Source organism: Saccopteryx leptura, chromosome 1, assembly GCF_036850995.1.
Source record: "Saccopteryx leptura isolate mSacLep1 chromosome 1, mSacLep1_pri_phased_curated, whole genome shotgun sequence".
NCBI classification, from domain to species: domain Eukaryota; kingdom Metazoa; phylum Chordata; class Mammalia; order Chiroptera; family Emballonuridae; genus Saccopteryx; species Saccopteryx leptura.
The window spans coordinates 195,894,944-195,916,966 of record NC_089503.1 but is presented as its reverse complement, the minus strand read 5'-3'; the positions used below and the strand labels follow the sequence as shown (position 1 = coordinate 195,916,966).

The 22,023-nt window shown below is 55.3% G+C and overlaps 1 protein-coding gene across 11 annotated transcripts in view; it reads left to right on the top strand.

Annotated features, from left to right (window-relative positions):
* CAMK2D (calcium/calmodulin dependent protein kinase II delta) overlaps window positions 1–22,023 on the top strand; it is a 132,137-nt gene that overhangs the window by 55,079 nt on the left and 55,035 nt on the right. For 9 of the 11 annotated variants that reach the window (XM_066384041.1, XM_066384067.1, XM_066384093.1 and 6 more), the window contains exon 3: window positions 6,044–6,103. In XM_066384041.1, the coding sequence (XP_066240138.1) occupies window positions 6,044–6,103 (60 nt within the window). Of the gene's footprint in view, window positions 1–6,043; window positions 6,104–12,922; window positions 13,070–22,023 lie in introns of those variants that run through there. The other 2 variants (XM_066384102.1, XM_066384112.1) reach the window with 2 other exon arrangements.

Sequence of the window (22,023 nt, the reverse complement as noted above, 5' to 3'; positions counted from 1 at the left end):
GGGAGGGGAAGGCTTGACCTGCCTCTTGTGCTCCTGTCTCTCTGGGTCGCAGTCTAGTGTGGTGCTGTTTCTGACCCACCTGCCTCTCAAACGTATGAATATGAATACACCTCACCGGCCAGGCGCCCCACGCTGTCCCGGAGACCAGTGTCCATCGCTCAGACCTGTCGTTGGGAGGCCGTCGCTGGTCTCGGGGCCCTGTACAGAGCAGTACATATCACTCTGTGTCCAAGGACAGATTTCCCCTGGAACAGAGGGCGTTTTTCCTCCAGTTCTCAGTGACCAGAGGAGACGGGTTCTGTGGGGTAGGAGGCCGGTGCTGGGCCAGGGCTTCTGGGTTCGGGTCACAGGGTGCGTCCATTTCAGGAAGGGTCACTGCACAGTGCAGGCAGTATGTATGTGCAATCTTCCATTTGTGTTCACACTTCAGTATTTTTGAAGTGGCGGACGAGGGACGTGCCCTGGGCTGAAAACCCTTGGTCTCCACCTAGCGCTCTGAGAACCCTGGGAGAGGTGTGGGGTCAGAGAGAGGGTCAGAGGGAGGGTCAGAGAGAGGGTCAGAGAGAGGCAGGGCGTTCCAGTGCGGGGCAGCCCACTCTGTGCGCTGAGTTCGGAGGACACAGGGCACCTCTGGGAGTCTAGGGAGTCTGTATGGCTGGAGGAGAGGTGGAAGGTGGACAGTGGAGGGGACCACGGACCGGGCCGGCGGTGGTCAGCAGCTGGTGGTGCTGATGGTTGGAAGGAGATCAGTTACCTCTGAGACATTGAACAGGTGGTGGAAAGTGAGCCATTTGAGGGGCTGAATGTGAGGACTTGCACCTCCTGATTTTGGGGAGGTGGCTGTTCAGGGAGTGGCTGCGAGAACAGTGACCGTGGGCTGGGGGAGGGAGGGACGCCAGGGAGACCGGGCTGCAGCCAGCAGAGGTGCCAGCCTGGGGCACGAACGAGCAGATGACGTGGCTCAGAGTGCGCCTGATCTGTGCCTATCTCAGCTCCGAACAAGGCCTGCACTGAGCCCCCAGCAGCTGGGCAGGGGGCGGGGAGCCCGGAGCTTGTGGAATCCCAGTGCGGCCATGGAGTGGGCGCAGCACGGAGGAGGGTGACTGCCGGGCCCAGGGACCGCGTCATGAGGTGGAAGTAGCCTGGATTCTGAACGGCACGTCTTCCCTGTAGTGGGCGTCATGGGTGGGGGCACGCTGGGGAGTGGAGGCCTCCCGCCATGCAGGCGGGAAGCAGGAGAGCCCCACGGTGGGCTGTGCTCCTCGGTGCACTTGGTGCACGGCACCCGCTTCACCTCTGCCACAGCTACCTGGGCGCGCACGCCATTTACACAGTCACCTTGTGTTTTCTCCCAAAGGTGAACTTTTCATCAGAACCATTGCATCGACTCCATGGGCATGTTACCATTTATAGAACTGTTCTGAGGAGTCAGGCATGTCCCTTTGCGAGGCTGCAGGAGGACCTGTGGTGTGACTGGGCCATGTCTTGTCCACAGAGGCTCGTCCAGCCAGCCAGTGTCTCCACAAAGTGTTTTCAGCTGTTTCCTGAAAAAATGTCACATATATGTGTTTTTCAGTTAGAATCTGTCATTTTTCAATACATTTTTTCAAAAATAAAAATACTGTTGGGAAAAGAAGGTAACATGAGGACAGGGACAGGGAGATCAAGCGCGAGCTCTGTGCACGGTATGGGCTTGTGCACGGTCAGCCATGGGTGAACGGTGGCCAGGTGTTGGCTTTGACTGCAGGACACCGCTGGAGGAGCATGGTCACAGCCCCTGTGTACAACTCCCCAAGTCCGGGCTATAAGGGGCGTGCGGTGCGGGTGACCCCTTGCGCTGGGGTGTTGTGTTCCGGGCAGAGCGGCTACGGACGGCGCTGGGATCCAACAAGCTCCCGGCTCCCCGCCCCCTCCCAGCTGCTGGGGGCCCAGTGCAGGCCCTGCTCATGGCTGCGGATGAACACAAGTCAGGAACTGTCCTCAGTGTCAGTGGCAGACAGACACTGGGCAGATGGCTGGGGTCTGTACACTCGCAGGGTAGGGGTCCCTTCATTCCTGTGCAGGATGTTGTTGGACAGCGTAAAGGTTGCAACATGGAAGCAGGTGTCTTCCTCTCAGAGTTCAAAAGGAGCCCGAGTCAGTCCAGGTGGCATCTGAGGTGCCTCCTGTGCGTGTGGGCTCTGGGTCAGCGGGTGGCAGGAAGCTGTGCCCTAGCGCAGCCCCAAGACTCCCCAGGGCTTCTGGCTCCAGGGGTCCCATCCTATGTGGTCACCTCCCCTGCGCAGTGGCCTGCCCAGTGACTCGCTCCAGCCAGTGGAGTGTTGCTTCTGTGGTTAACTCGCTGTGATCTGGGGAAGCAGGCTCTGTCCCCGGTGACACTGACGAGCACGGTGCCCTGCCAACAGCACCTGCTGCCTAGGGCAGCCCCCAGCCACAGCCCGTGGGAGCTGCACGGCCACCAGGACTGTGGCAGGCAAGCACATCCTCCCCAGTCATGACAGCAGGGACCCTGTGCTGTGTGCGGCAGAGCCTCCGTCCTGTGTGCCACCTGGGAGACCTTGCCAGGCGCAGCAGGTTCGCACAGGGTCCTGACCCTCCGGCTGTTCTGGTAGCTGCTGTGGTTGTGGTGGTTTGCTCTGCAGCTGTGGAGAGCTCGTCCATGGGCAGGTGTATCCGTTCTCCGGGGCTACCATCAACAGCACCGCACACTTCAGCAACAGAAATTCATTCCTCCGGTCTGGAGGCTGGAATTCCGAGATCCAGGTGTCAGCAGGCTGGTTCCTCCTGAGGCCCCTCTCCCTGGTGTGCAGGCGGCCATCCCCTGCCTGTGTCCTCCTGTGGGCGTCCCTCTCTGCAAATCATCTTTCTGATCTCTTAGAAGGGCACCAGCTGTATCAGAGTCGGGCTCACTGTAAGGGCCTTATTTTACCTTAACGACCCATTTAAGAACCCCAGCCCCAGGTGCAGTCCTCTTCTGAGGTACGAGGGTTAGGACTTCAGCACAGGAGTTTTTTGGGGGGAGGGGTCCAGTATAGCCCATGGGGACAGGCCACTGGAATTCTGTAATTATGCTCAGTACCACTTTGATCAAGAAAGGTCTTTTACTACCTTGTTTTTCCTTAACATAACTATACCTGAATCAGATTTTTAATATGGACATTAATCTATGCTAATGTTTCTATTATATATTATATATATATATATTATATATCTCATGGCTTTACATATGTATTTGCATATTTGTCTCGACAACACAGCTGTGAATTCTATAAGCACATATTCCATATGCTCACATACAGCACTTCAGTTTTGAAGATGGTGTTGGTGCACTTTCCAAATCTATGTTTTGTGTCTAGTTGTATTATTTCTAAATAAGACTATTCTAGAAGTAGCTTCTCTTAAGAATGAAGAGATGGAGGGTTGAAGAATTTGCATTTAGTTCAGAGATGTGTAGTTTTAGACAGTGGACTGGCCAGAGGGTGTCTGTCTTCACATTTGGTGATTCAGAGATAATGGGTGCAGAGTCACTCGGACACTAGTATTAACATGCATTCACACGGCTGTACGTGTTTACACGTGTGTCAGATCAGTGTGTGTGTGCACGTATGCACACATGTGCACATGGGGAAGATGCACACATGATTAGAAATAGGTGATCTGTTATAGGGTAAGTTGTATACAGGTGTTTTATGTTAGTCTTATTCAAATTTATATTTCTGTTATTTCCAGAGAAAGTTTTTAAATTTAAATAATCACTTATGTTAATACATAGTGGGTTCATTATTTGTGTTTTTTTATTTTTTTATTTTCTGAAGTGAGAAGCAGGAGGCAGAGACAGACTCCTGCATGCGCCTGACCGGGATCCACCCGGCATGCCCACCATGGGGCGATGCTCTGCCCATCTGGGGCATTACTCCATTGCAGGGGTCCCCAAACTTTTTACACAGGAGGCCAGTTCACTGTCCCTCAGACTGTTGAAGGGCCGGACTATAAAAAAAAACTATGAACAAATCCCTATGCACACTGCACATATCTTATTTTAAAGTAAAAAAAACAAAACAGGAACAAATACAATATTTAAAATAAAAAACAAGTAAATTTAAATCAACAAACTGACCAGTATTTCAATGGGAACTATGGGCCTGCTTTTGGCTAACGAGATGGTCAATGTGCGGTTCCATATTTGTCACTGCTAGCCGTAACAAGTGATATATGACACGCTTCTGGAGCCGTGACGCATGCGTCCCGCGTCACTGGAAGTAGTACTGTACGTGAGTGATGCCACGCTTTGTGGCGCCGCCACATACAGTGCTCCTCTCACTGACCATCAATGAAAGAGGTACCCCTTCCGGAAGTGCGGCGGGGGGCTGGATAAATGACCTCAGGGGGCCGCATGAGGTCTGCGGGCTATAGTTTGGGGACCCCTGCTCCATTACAACCAGAGCCATTCTAGTGCCTGAGGCGGAGGCCATGGAGCCATCCTCAGTGCCTGGGCCAACTTTGCTCCAATGGAGCCTTGGCTGTGGGAGAGGAAGAGAGAGATAGAGAGAAAGGAGAGGGGGAGGGGTGGAGAAGCAGATGGGCGCTTCTGTGTACCCTGACTGGAAATCGAACCTGGGACTTCTACATGCTGGGCTGACACTGTATCACTGAGCCAACCAGCCAGGGCCTCATTATTGTTTTTAAATGAATTAAGTATATATTTAAAACGTCCTCGACTGTAATAGAGTAACCGTTAACACATCCTGCACACGGACAAAGGCACTGAGGTCCGAGACCACCCAGTGAGGACTGTTTGGTGTAGGCTCTGTTTGGGGGGCAGTTTGGAGCCCCCCATGTTCTCTTAAGGCTGATTTGTGACATTAGTTATAATGAGTGCTGAATGGCAGACCCCACTTACTCATGCTATGATCCAGGGAGACGCAGCCCCTATGCACCGTAGTGCTCATGTTTGTAGCTGCGGTGTGTGTCTTCCAGGGCTGCCTGGGGAGCATCAGGTCCGCATCTGCGTGAGGCTCCGAGCCAGACAGCCACTCCTCCGCAGGATCCTCACGTGTGCGTGCTCCTCCCCCAGTCCTTTGCCGGGCTGTGGCTTCTGTTATAATCATGTGCGTGGGAACCGCGACACAGGGGAAAGAGCTCTGACAGTTCTTAAAGGGCAGGTTACCAGGGCCCACCCCTCACAGCATGGTGCGGGCTGGCGGGAGGGAGGTGAGGGGGCGAGCCAGAGAGGGTGCTCTTGACTCAGACGCTGGCGGCAGGGTGGCCGCAGCCAGAAGGAAGGGCGTGGGGGCCATGGGGGGGCAGGGTCTAGGGGAGATGGGGTGGAGAGTGCACGATGCCTGTGCAGAGGGTTACATGGAGTAACACCTGTTTGGTATTGGGAACCAGTGCCATCCCCATAAGTCAAGTTAAAAAAAAGAGAAAGGAACCCCCCCAAAAAAGTTTAAAAATGGCCAGGGAACTAGGGTGGAGAAGAACAAGCAGTTGGAGACTTGGGGAAGTGCGGGGGAGTGGGGGGGAGGCAGAGGGCGGGGGGGGGGAGCCCAGGGAGGAGTGTGGAGAGGGGCAGGGAGAGAGGCGGGGAGGTCGACAGAGCGGAGCGTGGGGAAAGGCAGGGAGGAGGGGGGGGCGGTGGGGAGGGGCGCAGGCCCAGGAGCCGGAAGGAGTACTGGGAGGAGGGCTGACGGACCTGGGACAGCAGCCATGGGACATGGCAGGATGGGCATGTCTCTGTAGGACAGTGTGGGCGCAGCCAGCTCCAGAGGGTTCATGCCCAGACATGCCATGAGGGCGGGCACAGGACACGGGGTTCCGGGTCACGTCACTCCCCCCGCGCCAGGCCCACGGAAAAGAGCGCAATGAGGTTGTTACAGACTACCTGTTCATGTAACTCCAACTTCAAATGACTGGGTTTCAGAACGAAATCACAGGATAAGTGAATGTGCAGCCTTTATCTCATTTTGTTATACTCTTGATTGTCTTAAACTTTTTTTTTTTACCAAAGTTGTGATTTATTTTTCTGTTTTTGTTTTTATAACAGATCATCAGAAACTGGAAAGGGAAGCTAGAATCTGCCGTCTCCTAAAGCATCCCAACATTGGTAAGGAAATGCTTTATTTAATAATTGAATATTTGCAGCTATTATCAGATAGGTTTCTAACTTTTAGTCTTGGTTACATTTGATTCTCTAAAGTTTTTTTAAGTTTTTCCAAAAGTAGCAGTTCTCTGTGGACTAACCTGAGGTATTATCAGGTGAATGCCGTCTTCAGGGGTCACTCACCTCAAGCTGATGGCATTGGAGAGACACCTATGCCTTCAGTCACCTGTTCTGTGGAAAAAGGACGTCATCCTCTCTGATTCTATTCTAGAAACTAGTAAAGCTGCTTTAGAGTATTCTTTCTCGTGGATTTTAAAATAGCATGGCAACGTTCAAAGCAAGAGAGAGAGGTGAGGATAAGAAAGGCAGGAGGAGGAAGCAGAAGAGACACAGGCTGCTCTCTGGGACAGGGACTGGTCCTTTGGGAAATGTCCTGTCCCAGCCCTGCCAGCTGTGTGGGCACCAGAGCCATTCTGTGGTGGGGCTGGGGGCTGGCACAGGGCTGCAGGACTGCTGCCTGCCCCACGGAGGCCCCATGCTGCCGGCCCATCAGAGGACCCCAGCCTCTTCTCCCACTGCAGGGTTCACTGCCACGTTCTGCAGGTCCCTCAGGCTCTGGCTCTGTAGGCAGAAGTGGGATACAGAGCGGGGCCATGCATTAGTGCCCAAAGGACCCGCTGGGGGAGCAGAGCGCGCTTCAGCATGACCGCTGCTGCGCCTGTTCTGGGCAAGTGCCGTCCAGCCACAACCACATTCCGTAGACGGGGGCTCGCACAGGGAAGTCATTCTCCTGGCTCTGACAGCGGAAGGCTGGGCGGGGTGGCAGTTTGCAGCCTGTCCCCTGGGTGGGCGACGACACCTTGTGTTCACATGGTCTTGTCTCTGTTTGTAGTCTCTCTGTGTAAGGACACCAGTAATACTGGGTCAGGGTCTGCCCTCATTACACCATGGTTCACTGAATTAGCCTTTTAAAGATTAATGCAAATGCAGCCACATTCTGGGGCTTGAGGCCAGAGGTCACTATGATTCAGCCCGGAACTATCTGTGGGGAAATCACACAGCACAGCCCTGCAGTTCAGAGAGCACGTTCTTGTTCAGGTTCCGGAGAAACAGAACCTTCATTTGAGCTTCGTTCTTCTGAAGGCGAGTAGTCATTGACTGTTCTGGACGGTTACAGGGTTTAACTGGCTGTCCTCAGTCCTTTCTCCCGGAACTGTCGGTGTGCGGTTACGGACACACTGCAAGTCCAGGCACTGTAGGACTAGTGATATTTAACAGCAACAATTTCCAGTATCTCTGCGCAAAAATCTTGAATGTGGTCATATTTAACCCTGAATTAATTATTTACTTGCAATGCACGACAATCTTTTACTCTCATTGAAAATGAGATGAGGCCCTGGCCGGTTGGCTCAGCAGTAGAGCGTCGGCCTGGCGTGCAGGGGACCCGGGTTCGATTCCCGGCCAGGGCACATAGGAGAAGCGCCCATTTGCTTCTCCACCCCCCCTTCCTCTTTGTCTCTCTCTTCCCCTCCCGCAGCCAAGGCTCCATTGGAGCAAAGATGGCCCGGGCGCTGGGGATGGCTCCTTGGCCTCTGCCCCAGGCACTAGAGTGGCTCTGGTTGCGACAGAGCGACGCCCCGGAGGGGCAGAGCATCGCCCCCTGGTGGACAGAGTGTCGCTCCCTGGTGGGTATGCCGGGTGGATCCCGGTCGGGCGCATGCGGGAATCTGTCTGACTGTCTCTCCCCGTTTCCATCTTCAGAAAAATACAAAAAAAAAAAAAAAAAAAGAAAGAAAATGAGATGAAATGTTTGTCACAAAACAGCAAAGGGTGGAAAACAAACCAGCAACAGGTTTGTGTAACAGATGACAAAGCAAATTTTAGCAGCCCCTCTCTAATCTGTAGACAGAGAATCAGGATAGGGCACTGGGATGGATTCTGAGCTCAGACAAACCCTGGGATGAGTTTGTGTGTATGTTTTAAGTAGCTGTTGATTATGTCTGGTTTTAATAGAGTATACACAGGAAATACTGACTGCAGAGTTTTGAGATAACTTTTGAAAGTGTAATTTAGAGTTCAATGATAACATTTATTTCTAGCATTTTGTAAAGCTAGCTGTGGTTTACTTAGGCAGAAAAGTTGTCACTTTAGGAAAAGTAGCTTTGTATTCCTGTTTATAAATTTAGAGATAGGAATTTTTTTTTCTTTAAAAATGTTCCACAAGTAGAAGAATTTGCTCTTTATATTTGATTTGTAGTGAATCTGCTTAACGAAACTCTGTGATCTTGGCCTGGGGTGATGGTTGTGTCAGATTGGTGTTTGGGACTTGTTTTGTTGAATTTTACTTTAGAAAGTTAATTGCTGACTGGTGCTGCAGGGGGCTGGAGTGGATGCACACAGCAATGTGATTTGAATTCTTTTTCTCTTAAATTTTTTTTTTTTACGTTTGGTACTTCAGTTGTGATGTGTATGTGAAAAAAACGGCAGAGGACATATTTGGTAAGATTTTATTCATGCTGTTGAAGGTGAGTAGCTCTTCTAGTTCATTGTTGAGAGGCGGTTGGTTCCACGTCTCGGGCTCGGGCATGTCTGTGTCAGCGATCGCTGCAGGCTTGGGATGAGAAGAGAATGCCCGCGGCCCCAGCTGGTCTCAGAGCTGAGGTCAGGCTGCGGGTTCTGCATGTTCAGCATCCTGCAGTCTCGGAAACCTCGCCTTGCATTTGTTCTATTCAGAAAATGTAGGGTTTTACCTACAAATACGTGATTTGCATCTTATCTAGGGAAACCCTGTGGGTATCAGTGGTTTTGCATATTCAATTGAATTTCTGTTGGCTATTGGTTTAAAAACAAAATACACTGCGTTGTCATCATTGACCTATTTTTCAATAAGGACAAAGCTCTCACTTTCAAATTGAAGTGGCGATTTAATGTTTTTGAGAAATAAAAGAGGAAAGAGAGGAAGGGGGAATGAGGGGGGCGCATCAACTCATTCCGCTTAGTAGTTGTGCCATTGATTGCTTCTCATATTTGCCCCGACCGGGGCCCAGACCCATGACTTTGGGGTTGAGCCCCCAACTCTGGGCTTGAGCTGGCACCCTGGGTGCTCCAGGACAACACTCTATCCCCTGCACCCCTGGCCAGGGCCCTTCAGATTGTTATGCAGCCATGAGGTGAGTGTTTCGATGCCTGCACTTGACTCCCCAGTTATAGAGCCACAGCGGCCAGGTGAGGGACGGGACGGGACGGGAGGTGCGCAGCGTGCACATCTGTGTGCTTGGGGCCGCCATCTCCCTCCAGGACGAGGGCTCAGCCCCGATGGCAAAGCAGTGCCCATGCTGGTGTGGTGAGGGGCTGCGGGAGGCCAGAGGGCCAGAGGGCAGAGGCACGTGTGCAGCCCCGAGCACTGTGATCTCCTCTGACCACAAAGCTGCTGCTCAGACGCCAGGGATTGTAACTGAAGTGCTGGGACAGCAGAGAATCCACTGCAGACAAGTGGGGACTGGAGGGTGCGGAGACACAAGGAGAGGCCAGCTGTGGACGTCCTCGTCGCCTGCAGACCGCAGGAGCCTGGGGGTGCTGGCCAGAAGGGTCAAGGGGGACAACAGTGCGGAGCCTCGGCTTTGTGACGAGGAATTTGATCTCTAATGTGTAGAAATGGGGAATGTTGGTTTCTTAGAAGCTGAGAAGCATAACTGTTTGGAGTCAGGAGAAACTGATGTTGAAAGGACAGTTGGAGGTGGTTGGAATGAATTTCTGTGTGATGCACGAGCAGTCTTGACCCAGGGCCTGAGAGTGGACAGCAGGAAGGGTGGAGCCCAGGGACAAGGACAATGAGATGAGGCCACGCCCCCTCCGAAGCCTAAGTCAGTGACTTAAGGTCCATTCTCCACCTGGGGTGATTGTGCCCCTTTGCTCTCTCCTGTCCTGGGGACGTTTTGGCTATAGATTCTTCCTCCATAAAATTGCATTTTGACACCAAGTTTTTCATCGAGTTTGGGGTATTTTCAGAGACCAGTAGAGTTACGGACCTTTGAACCATAGATTTCATAGTAAACCAAAACAAACCTTTTTTGGATGAAACACAGTAAAATGCTGTCTTTAATGTGACTCTCAGGAAAAGGTTGATGACCTTGAATTCCTATAGAAAGACTTACACGTTCCCTCCGTCCGGCTGTCTTAGCGCAGCGTAGGGATGGGGTTGTGCACCGCAGCCTGGGGTACAAGTCCCACTCGGCTAACTGGGAAGTCGAAACCCCAGACAGGACCCCTGCCAACCTCACGTGTATGTATGGCTCCTTGTAGTTCCCACTGGATCTGTTAGAAAAGGAGCAGTGTTAGAACTCAGGTGTGTGTTGAGAGAAGAGAACGCACTGCCTCTAGTTCAAGTGCACGTAGACAGTGGCCGCAGGCGGCCTCACCTGGGCCTGGACCTGGACCTGGGCCTGGACCTGGGCCTGGACCGGTGCTGACGCTGGCTACGGTCACACCTTTAAAACCCACTCTTACAACAGGATTTATGAGGCAGCCTCGTCAAGCCTGCTTCATTATCTCGCATACTCGAGGGTGGTCGGTCTGTCTCTCGGGTGGTTCTGACGGGTCTCCCCAGTTGGTCTGGATTGGTAAGACGTGCCCATGATGTCCCCCGGGGAGCTGGGGCACAGCTGTGACTGGGTCCTGAGGTTTTTCATGAACCAAATGTTTCTGAGAACAGTTGAGCACAGTGTTTATGCTGTATTTGTTTTTAACTTGAGAAAATTTTCATATTTAAATAGGGAAGTGGGCGAGTCCAGCTGCATTTTAAGGAGATTACTTTCCAGGTATGACATTTCCCCCTAGAACCTTCCTGGTCTGAGTCCCTCTGACCTGCCCCCCCCCAAAGGAGTGCCTCCGCCCCACACCCTCCACCTGGCAGGACTGTCCCCCACTGCTGTATCTGTGCCACTTACCACGAGGCAGTGTATTTTCTGCCACCAGCTCTCAAAGCCCTGGAAGCAAGGTTTAGCCTGTCAGCCGTCTGTCTTGTGCCAAGCCTGTGCTTGGTACATACGTGTACGAATCCAGCAGCAAACGGTGCACATGTCTATTAGGTATAGGGACTCTAAAGGGGAACAACCCTCCGATTAACATAATTAGAGGGAAAAAGTCAACTTTGTTAACATTTGACAGCTGTTTCATCCAGGCACAGGGCTGTCTGCAGAAGCTTGGTCTCCTCCTGCTAAAATGTGTGTCGGTGGCCTTGGGCACGCCCACCGCTGCAGGGACTGAAACCCAAGCTCGAGCACGCCTGGTGCCGCCTGGTGGGGCAGGTTGGCCAGCCCCGTGAGTCAGCCTCCCTCTGCTCCTTGCCTGAGCTGCCCCAGGTCCCAGACAGGCCCTCCAGTGACCTGTGGTGTGGTCCCTGCCTTGCAGGAGTCTGACTCATGTCCCCTCCAGACACCTGACTGCAGGCTGCTTGCCCACCTTCCTGGGGACACTGTCACCAGACTGTGCTGTGCTCAGGAATGTCTTATTCATAAAAAGGACATTCCTTTTAAAAAGCACCTCGAGAGGGTGTGACAATGGTTCCCTTGGTGTTTTACTATCACGTGGCACTCAGATGATCGCAGTAACGAGTGACATGGTAGCTTCAGGACCTGGTGGGACTTCATCACTCTCTGACTGAGGAGCTAAAGCAGTAGGCAGTGGAAATAGAAATCCAGGAAGTCACGTTTTATTGAACTAGTCTCCCAGTGCGTATCAGCCAGCAGGGTCTTTCGTGCTGCTGTGGTCTGGTCCCTCCAAGGGCGTGACCCTTCCGTGGGCGCTCAGCCAGTGGGTCTGGCCCGTGCCTCCGGTATGTCCTGTATAGAAGGAGGATCTCTTCTGCTCACCAGAGGCCCTGGGGAGCAGAGCTGTGGTTTCACGACCTCTCTGTGGAAAAGAAAACAAGCCTCGAGGCTGGGCGGTGGGTACTACACAAGGAAAGAGGGGAGATGGATAGCCGCCTGCCCACACCTGACCTGGGGAGAACCTGGCCAGGTCCTTCTCAGAGACACTGTGGTACCTGTGGGCTTAGCTCAGCCTGCGCTGTGCGGCCGACCCTGCTGCCGGCACCTGCGCATGAGGAAGGTGGTGCGGAGCGGAGGGGACAGTGCTGGCCGTGGCCACGCGCCTGATTTCTATACATCTGGACTCTCGCCCACCCCTCCACCTCCCAGCCCCCATGGGTCACAGCCTCCACGAGAGAGCCTACTGCATGGGGACCCCGACGAGGCGGTCAGGTGCCCACAGCAGCTGAGCCGAGACACTCCTGGATGTGAAGTCCCTGACAGGGGCTGCTTTGACCTGCACTGTCGCTGACCCAGCTGGGTGGGCACGGGAGTCTGTGTCTGTGTGTCTGTTTGCTTTGTGTTTTCATGAGGGAGGCGGCAGGGGATTCTGCTTAGGTTCTCAGGGACCACGCTGCAGAAGGCACTGTTCTCGGCCAGAGCCATCTGTCTACTCAGGCCACCACTGACTCCCGTCCTCTGTCCTCCAGTGGAGGTCTGGAGTGTGAGCCCCTAAGAATAGTAGGTCGGGCCTAGCTAGCCCTGTCATGTCTGCATGCTCACCACTCTTACCTCATCTGCTTCCCCAGAAGCTGCCCTGGGTGGTCATGGTGTCCCCATTGTTTGCTTAGGTGTAGTAGACACTGAACCTGGCCAGGTGGCCACACAGGGAAGGAGCTGTATTCACAGCAAACTGATTTGCCTTAGGGGACAGTTTACGAAGGGTGGAACCAGAATGAGAACCTTTGTTTGATTCCAAAGTTCACGTTTGTTCCCTGCAGCCTCCTTCCTCACTTCCTGCTCCGCTGGGAGCCAGACGCTGCCTGGGCAGCCGGTCTCTGCGTTGGTCAGGCTCTCGTCTGTGCCAGCACGGTGCCCAGCGTGGTGATGACCCAGTGGAGCGTGGCTGTCGTAGAGGCCCGGGCCGGGTGTCAGAGAAGAGGCTCGTGCTGTCTGCAGGTGCTCATGCAGGGTGCTGGCAGAGCCATGGACCTTGAGGAGCCAGGTGTAGGGGGACAGAGCCTCCCCAGAGTCATGGGAGCTGAAATGAGCTGGTTCTGGGGACGGGCGGGCAGTCACCGTCTACAGCGTGCACGTGTAGACTGTCTGGACCAGCTGCTAAGCAGCTCCCACTCTCCTCGCTGGTCACTGAGCACTGGGGAGAGACTGTCCCCGTCCCCACCCTGCCTCAGCTGCTACTCATTCCAGTGAAGCGGCCCGTGGTGACCGCCTTCCCCTGACTCAGTCCAGTGGCATGTAGCTGCTCTGGCCGCACAGCACGGCCTCGGGTCATGGTGAAAGTGTGAGTCACCTGCAAGGCCCCTGTGACACCAGCGAGTCCCTCTGTCCTGGCCTCCAGGGCGTCTCAGCAGGGGTGCACTCCCCCATGCTGGGCAGCCACTCCCCCCAGCAGGCATTCTGTAAACAGAGTGTACCTTGTCCCCACGCGCCCCTCCCACACACACACACACCCAGACCTGCTGCTGGGCTCCAGCTCCCTGTCCTGCCATGCGTACTGGCCACACCATTCCTGTGACGACCTACCGTCACCAGCAGCTCCTCTCGTGTCAGTGGCCTTAATGGTGTCTGAATGTCCCCCACCCTGACAAGGGGCCACGGGCTGGACTCTCCCAGCCTCTCCTCTTACCCCTTCCTGCTCTGCTCTGGGGGGAGGGGGGACGCCTGTTTGCCTGCCCTTTGTCCTGAAACCCTGCCCTGTGTCCCCAGCACTCAGGCTGCATTCTAACCCCCTGACGCTCAGAGAGCCTCTCGTGTCGCCCTGGACCGAGCATGCCACCCGTCTTCGTCCCAAGTCAAAGTTTCGGTCTTTGCTTAGCACCTTCGCGTCCGCTCTTCCACCAGGGAGAGGCCCTCTCTCCATCTGTGTCGGAAAGGTCTCTGACCACATCCCTCCACCCACCTGGGCACCTGGGTGTGGTCAGGGCAGGGCGCCGTGCAGGCTGGCACACAGCCCGTTTAGGTGCCCGTACTCACCGCCCTTCACTCCTTAGGTGTGGAGGCCGCATTCACGTTTTCTTTAGAGATGAGCGTGGAGTCACGGAGTCAATGAGCACAGACTGGTGAGCAGCACGCCTGTTCTGTGCTTGGCTCTCGCAGGCCACGGTGCTGCTCATACTGCCTCTTTTGATTTATAGCTGGCAGTTGGGACACCTGGGAGGGAGGCCACAAGTTAGAATGTGAGCTCTCACTGCACACAGAGCCCTGCCCTGACCCCGGCTGCCCCGACCCCAGGCTGCCCCGACCCCAGGCTGCCCTGACCCCAGCTCTCCGGACGGGCAGCGCCCGTCTCTGGGCCTCTCAGGCTTCCTGTGGTGTCCGGACCCAACAAAAGGCTGCATTTAGCTTCCCTGCGAGGATAATGAAACCAAACACGAGCGAAACCGAGGTGGAGAGATAAGTCCTCACCAGCTCAGACTCACCAGCCAGCTCTAAATAACTCCCTTTCATAACCCACCCCCACTCTGCTTCCTTTTTCCACTTGACGTGTTTTATTTTACATTATTCTGGGGAACAAACAGCACTTAGAAGGGGCTCAGTTTTGGACATAGATCTACTTTCAGAGTTGTAGGAAGGTCACTGCTGATGTAAGATTGCGCTTGGCCTGTAGGCCTCAGCCTCACTCATCCATCCATCCCTGTGTCCAGTGCTTGCCGGGCACCTGGGGCAAGAGCAGAGAGGTCTGATGTGGAAGCGAGGCCAGCCCACAGGCACTGAGGGGACAGGCTTTGCAGGGAGAGAGCAGGGCCTCGGGGACGGAGCTAGAGCCTGCGGCCACGTGTCCTGATGTGGCCTGCAGTACAGGCCTGGAGGGTGTCGGGGTCACCAGGGAGGGGACGGGCGTCCTCGTGATGTAGGGCCTCTGGTCTGCTCCCTGGTGGGGTGGGACTGTGGACCAGATCCATGCTGAAGCCCTGACTCCCAGCGTGGTGGCACTTGAGGTGGGCCCTAGTGAGGTGCCTGGGTTCCCACGTGGTCACCAGAGGTCCTCTCCATCTGAGGACGCGCGAGAGGGTGGCCATCTGCGAGACAGGGAAAGGACTCCCCAGACAAGCTCTGCTAGCACCTTGACCTGGGATGTGGGGCCTCCCAATGGAGGGTCAGCGTGGACTGCGTGAACCCTGCATGTGGTGTCCAGTGTGGTATCCAATGTGCGGCCATGCTGGTGTGAGGTGGGGCTCTCAGACGTGAGGAGAGAGGGAGCCGGTGCCCTGGCTGGAAGAGTGTCGCTCTGGGTGCTCTGCTGGAGGATCGCACTGGGTGTCTGCGGGCAGAACCCATGTGGGCGGCAGGGCTGCCACAGCAGAGGGGACTCCAGCAGAAACCCCGAGGAGTTGGGACAGTGGCCGTGGGGAGAAATGGGCACGGTGGGGGTGTGGTGTCATAATGGAAGCTGAGGGTGTGTTTCTGGCACGTGGATTTCAAAATGCCAGTGAGACTTCCACAAGGAGACGTCAGACAGGTCACTGAGGGCCGGCGAAGACCATCTGGAGGTGACAAGCTGCAACCTGAATATTAACTAGCCTGTGGCCTGAGGTCGGCACCCCTCCCCCTGGGTTTCTACTCACAGGGTCAGCTGCAGACTTCACATAACACAGACACAACACGAGTGCAGCCCACGGAGACTGCAGGGAGGGCAGGCTGCCCAGCGGCACGTCCACTTTCTTCCCTCTCCACCCGCATCAGGGAGGGCGGACTGGGTTTGTTTTTGTTTGTTTTTGTTTTTTCCCCAGGGCCTGAACAATGTATTCTGGAGACTGATTTGAATATACTGCTTTCTAGAACAGGCACCCCATGTTTGATGGGCACCCTGGCCCTCCACAGTGCTGCTCACATGCTGAAAGAAAACCTCCTTTTCCTTCCTTTTTTTGAAAACAAAATCCATAAAAACTGATACTGACACCCTCGCGTTGCTGAGGACTGACGTCTGTCCCGTCTCAGTGAGTGTACTTTGTGGGACCCTTTCTCATGTGGGTCACCATTCCCCTCCTCCTGCACTCTCGGTGGTGAGTGGTCAGGCCACCACGACAAGGTCTGTGCTGCATGGGGGTCAGAGCAGGGCTGTGTTCAGGAGCGTCAGGCGTGGACAATCCACAGAGGTCAGTGTGGCAGCAACTCTCTGGTCAGATGGGAATGCCCATGTCAGCACGTCCTGCTACACGCGAGCTGTCGCTCGTCTGTGTGCTCGTCGCTGTCACGGCGGCTGGGGGCACTGCCCCTGCTGTGCACTCCCGTGGCACTATGTGTCCGGGGCCCGGCACTGGTCACCATGGACCAGGGCAATGGCACGGTAGGCTGTATGTTGGGTGCAGAGCAGTCTAGCCTCTGAACCTCAGAAGACTGACCCTGTGCCCCAGTCCTCTGCACATCTCTGCTCCAGGCACACTGGCATCACCTGGGCCACACCCCACATGGGAGTGAGGGTCAGACAGTCTAGATACGAGCCTGGCAGCCTCAGTGCACAGGAAGTGTTTGTTCACACGTGGAGACAAGCAGCGTGCGGCCTGTACAGCAGGGTCATCCCGAACTCCCAGGGAAGCCGGCATGGTGGGGGCAGGTGCCGTCCATGGAGCAGCTTTGACCAGTGGACAGATAGCCTGACTTGGAACTGCCGCTGCTGGAGCAGAATTGGATGTCCTCCTGTGGGGGGTGTCAGTATTGTTTCTACCCACTCTCCCCCTGCCAGAGCGATATGGAAGCCCCATTTCAGTACCATTCCTGGGCTGTAAGCCGCCCCTTTCTGTGTCTGGCTGAGAGGTCAGGACGCCCCGCTCGGTCCTCTTTGCCTTCCCCACCATGTGAGCGTGGACGCTGCTGAGGGTCGGACAGGGAGGGCTAGGGCGTCTGTCAGAGGGCCCTGCGCCCGCACACTGCACCCCGCTCTGCCCTCTGCCTGCTGCGCACAGCCGCTCCCTCCAGAGCCAGGACGACACCCCCCCTTTCAGAGCACGTGAGTGCGCGTTTTCAACTTGGTTCCTGAATGACAACTGTTAAACCTTTTTTTTTTTCTTTTTGACAACTGTTAAACCTTTGATGGATGTATCGCACGTGCCAGGCGTGATGCCACCTGCTCGGTACACGTCATCTTGTTGGCAGTCGCCAGGCTCGGGGCTGCTGCCTCGTCACATCCCTGTGCACAGACGCAGTTGGGGGGGGGGTGCCTGACTCCCCGCTTGCCCCATTACCCAGTGCTAAACAAGCTCTGTCTCCCCACTTGACAGCTGAGAGGCTGAGGTACAGGTGACAGCCGTGGTGAGCACAGGCGTCCCCCGGGGAGCCTGACACCTGGCCTCGTGCGTGTCCAGCAGGCCGGGCGGTGCTGTCACAGAAGAGCCCCGAGTGTATGCCTCGCATTTTCAGCTGCTCCTGTGTCTTCATGGCTCCTCCTCCCTCCTCACCTGTGCTGAGGCCTGGTCTCTCAGAACCCCAGTCCTCCCTCCTTCCTTCCTCTGTGTCCCACCCAGCACCGCCACGATTCCTGTCCTCTCTGCTATCCACACGTCCTCACACGCCAAGCCTATCGCACACGCCTGTGCTCCCCAGCAGTGGCCGCCAGTTCCGACACAGCAGGTGGTGTTTCCAGGACAGCAGGACGCAGTGAGCACCTGGGAGCTCAGGGCAGGCAGGGCCCTTGTGAGGCCCTTCTCCAGGTGTGGGGTGCATGCACGCACGGACACACATGCACACGCACTCACACGCCACCCGCCTTGCTCCAGTGCCCCGTTTCTCAAACACACGGTGTCCTCTTGCATTAGGACCTGCTGACCTGACGGGACTCCCTCGGGTTTCTTGTGCCATCCCCAGGGCCAGCTCTGCACCCTCTGCTCTCCCGGAAGCTCAGCTCACCACGAGGCTCTTTCCAGATGCCCGCTGCCCCTCTGCGGGTGCTCTCCACCCCAGCCGTGTTCCAGGGCAGTCTTTGCTCGAGCACTCTGGCCTGGGGTTGTTGGCGCATCCCCCATGCTTAAGCACAGCCCTGTGAGGCCAGCACCCTGCTCTGTCCTTGCTCTGTCCCTCGAGCCCCCAGGACTGTACACAGAGCGTGTGCTTCGTAATTACTAATCGGGAAAATGGGTGAGCTCTTCATCAGCTACTGTTCATCGAGTGCCACCTCCTGCCCCGGCCTTCTGCAGCTTACACCGGTGTAGCTGGGACGCGCGGCTGGTCTGTGCAGGAGAGACCACGGTGCGGTTCCGGATTTCAGGGAGCCCCATCGCCCCCGGGGCCAGCGAGCAGGCTGTCGGGGTTGCCTTATTAGATTGAGTTCACAGCAGGAGGCAGTGACATCAGAGTCCGCTGAAGTTCAGGAAGTCAGGGCTGGAGACGGTGGCCACCTTCCCAAGTGACCGGGAGTGCTTCATCCGAGCGAAGCCGTGGTCGGCACGGCAGCTCTTCTGTCCACGTCGTCCTCTCGCCAGTGTGCAGAACACCCTGTTATCATAGACGGAGCCTGTGTGGGTGACTGAAAGACTGTTCTGATTCTTTTTATTTCTGTCCACATCGGTCACTTCAGCCTGTTTCCTCACAACCCGGCTCCTGCTCTGTGGGAATTTGATACAGTTTCTGACTTTCTTACCTGATTTCCTGTACAAAAAGAATCTTACGGTGTTCCCTTCCAGCATTCAAGATTGCTTATGGTTTGTTTTTTATTTCGACGGCTAACTTTTACTGTGCCTTTTCTTTGAGTTGAGCTGAAGTGAACTTGCAGGATCATGGCACACACAGAAGGAGAGGGAGAGGGCTGGCCGGCTTCTGCAGTTGGGACTGAACGGACAGCATTCCAGGAGAGAAGGTCTGGGTCTCAGAGGTCACAGGGCAAGGCCGTCAGGGACAGCTAGGAGCCCTGCTTGTCTGCAGGTTCCAGTGCAGATATCAGATCTCCAGCTAGTACCTCTGATCGCAGGGGCCCTGAAATCCCAGCTCTCTGGGTGTCCTCTGTGCACAAGGGGGTCCCTGAGGGTGAGCAACAGTGACGGGCTGAAGAGCAGGACTGAGGGCAGCCCAGGGCCTCCCGGGGGCCCAGGACGTGGCCTGCCACGTGGAGTGGGCAGGGTCAGGAGCTGCTGATGGCACTGTTCGTGGTCGGCATGCAGCGGTCACGTGTGTGCGTGGGATGTGTCACAATCAGCAGGGATGTGTCACATCAGCGGGGACTGTCACGGCAACACTCTCGTAAGGTGCAGGAGCCCCAGGGTCGGACCCTGATACATGACATGAGAAGCTCGCAGTCCTTCAGCTGGGTCTTAAACACTGATGTTTATTTAAAAATGTGTCTTCTAAAGCAGAAAAGTCAGTGTGAAAATGTATCAGACTCTTCAGCGATTAGGTGGTCCACGTCTAGAGCTGGGTTAGTCTTTTCCCTGTGGTTGTAGGTGATGACCCCATCATTGCAGTCCTGGGGACAGCACGCTTCCCTCCCGTTTTCTGTCGACACCACAGCTGGCCTCTGCCACACCCCAGCTCACGGCCAGCCTACTCCGGTCAGCAGCCTTTCTTCTACTCGGGGTCAGCAGACTTCAGCCGTGACGGCCAAACAGTGACTGTCGCCAGGCCTGCCCACGGGTCCTTGTTGCAGCACTAAGCATGCAGTCCGGCTTGAGAGCAGCCGAATGAGATGTGAAGCGTAGATGGGCTATTCCCGTGGGACTTGTTCAGAAACATGGTGAGAGGCTGAGTGGGGACTTGGAGGTGAGATGGTGACCGTCGCCAGGGGTCAGGATCTCAGGCAGGGCCTCAGCCAGCGTTGGTGGGGCAGGAGTGACCTGAGGGGGTGGCGCCCAGCGAGCGGGAAAGCCCAGGAGGAGCGGGCGGGTGCTGGGGCGTCCGTGTGTCTGAGGAAGAGTCCCAGAGCCGTAGCCAGTGTGAGTGTTAGCAGGACTGTCCAGGCTGTTATGATGAAGACCAGGAGGGGCAGGAGAGAGAAACACTGTTCTGTGTTTCTGAAGGGTTTGCTTTCAGATTGTACTTTGAGCCTGAGAGAAGGGCATTGAGAACCACACTGAGGTTTTTATCCCAAGAACCGGAAGGGTGTGGACGGCACTGGGCAGAGCTGGGTTGAGCAAAGGTCGCGAGTTCTCTGGGCTTCTTTCATTTGGGATGTCTGACAGTTATTGTAACTTTCTGATTTCATGATGAATGGACAGTTATTCTTTTTACAAAATAAAATCACTGACCCAGGTGAACTGACAGTTTCACTGACCACGTAACCAACACCAGGAGCAGGTGTGCGGTGTTGACCTGCACCAGCTGTGCTCCTGTGCTGTCCAGCTGTGACCAGGCTCGCAGTGACTGCATGCAGTTCCTGGGTGTGAGCCGGAGGCCACTGGGTGTTGTCGTGGCCCCATGTTTGTGTGTGTCATCCGGAGGACAGAAACTGCTACTTTTAAGTACTTAGAGCGCAAAAATAGTTAAATGGAAGGCATGAATAGCAGTGATGTCATATGAATGGTGGCTGCAGTTTCACAGTGCACGTATCATCTTAGTAGAATAGTAAACACTCCTGCTTGCCGCTGACTGCATGAATCAAGCTTGGAAAGACACTCCGTGCAGGGAATGAATTTTCAGAAGGGGGTTTGAGAGATGAGGGTGTTGCGGCTGCTGTCCCCAGGGTAGCTCACAGGCGACGTCGGGTCACGACGTGCCGAGCTGCGGAAGCATGAGCTAGTCCGTTTTCCGTTTGCTCTGCTCTCCAAGGGCCGCCTTCAGAACAGCAGCCAGCCTGCTCCGGGCGGCTGTGAAGAGCTGTGCTTCTGCCTCGGCCAGATTGACGTTTGGAGTCTTCTTGCTATTATTTCTTAGAACCAGGTGCGAAATGAAAGGGAGTCTGTTTTAAACGTAAATTGGTTGGGTTGTGGCAGAGGGAGACGCCCTGCCCTGCAGGGATAGTGCTGAACCCTGCCTCAGTGGCACTGCCTATGGGTCTTCCTTCCTGCGTGTGAGCTTCTGGCATCGGCGCCCGGGGACTCCGCGGGAACAGACCTTACATGATCCTCGTACAGGATCACAGGATCACGCGACCCAGCGCTCTTCAGTGTTGTTGTCTGTAACCTACAGACACAGTTTCTAGAAGTCTGGATCGTCACCCTGTGTACAGTGTTTGTGTGTGTGACTCAAGCAGAAGTCTCACAGAGCCTCAGTGACGCCCCCGAGCAGCACTGCCATCACCTGGCTCTCCTGCCACACGCTGCCTTGTTCTGCACTCCTGGAGCAGGTTCCTCTCCGTTCCTGCTCAAACAGGAGGTTTGGAAAGGCCATCGGCTGTGTGCCATGTCTCTGTGATGGGTGCAAGGCTGAAGAGCACGGTTCTCTTTGGTCCATTGAAGAGAAAGGAATTCCATGGACTGAAGAAAGCTCGGCTACTAGAGGCAGTCCCTGAAGTAAGAAAGGGTTCCCCGAGAAGTGCTGGGAATGCTGAGACACAGGGTGGGGGCGCAGATGGAGGTCAGAGCCCGGATGTGCAACGATGCTCCCAGTCGCCTGTGTCCTGGACCCTCCGGCCAGTGAGAGAGAGCCCCTGCACAGGGATCGCCTATGACTGTGTGCAGCAGTCTCCTCTGCCTCGGAGAAGCTTCTGGAGAAGGTTTCAGGAAAGGCTTCAGTAGTGGGCCAGGGGTGGCATCTGAGGTGTGGGACTGGGGGTGAAGAACAGGCCTTGCTCCCCGTGTGAGCCTGGGACCCGTGGGTCCCCTCCGTGATGACTACACAGCCCTCCATTATGGCTGTCGTGTGTGTGACAATTAGATGTTCTCTGAGTCCACGGTTTCCATGTGGCAGTCATCCCTGCACGGGGACATACTAAGGACAGTTGTGGTGACTTCTCAAAAGCAGGGGTGTCCCGCAAGTTGTCCCATTTCCTGCCTCAGTGGCTCCCAGTGAAAG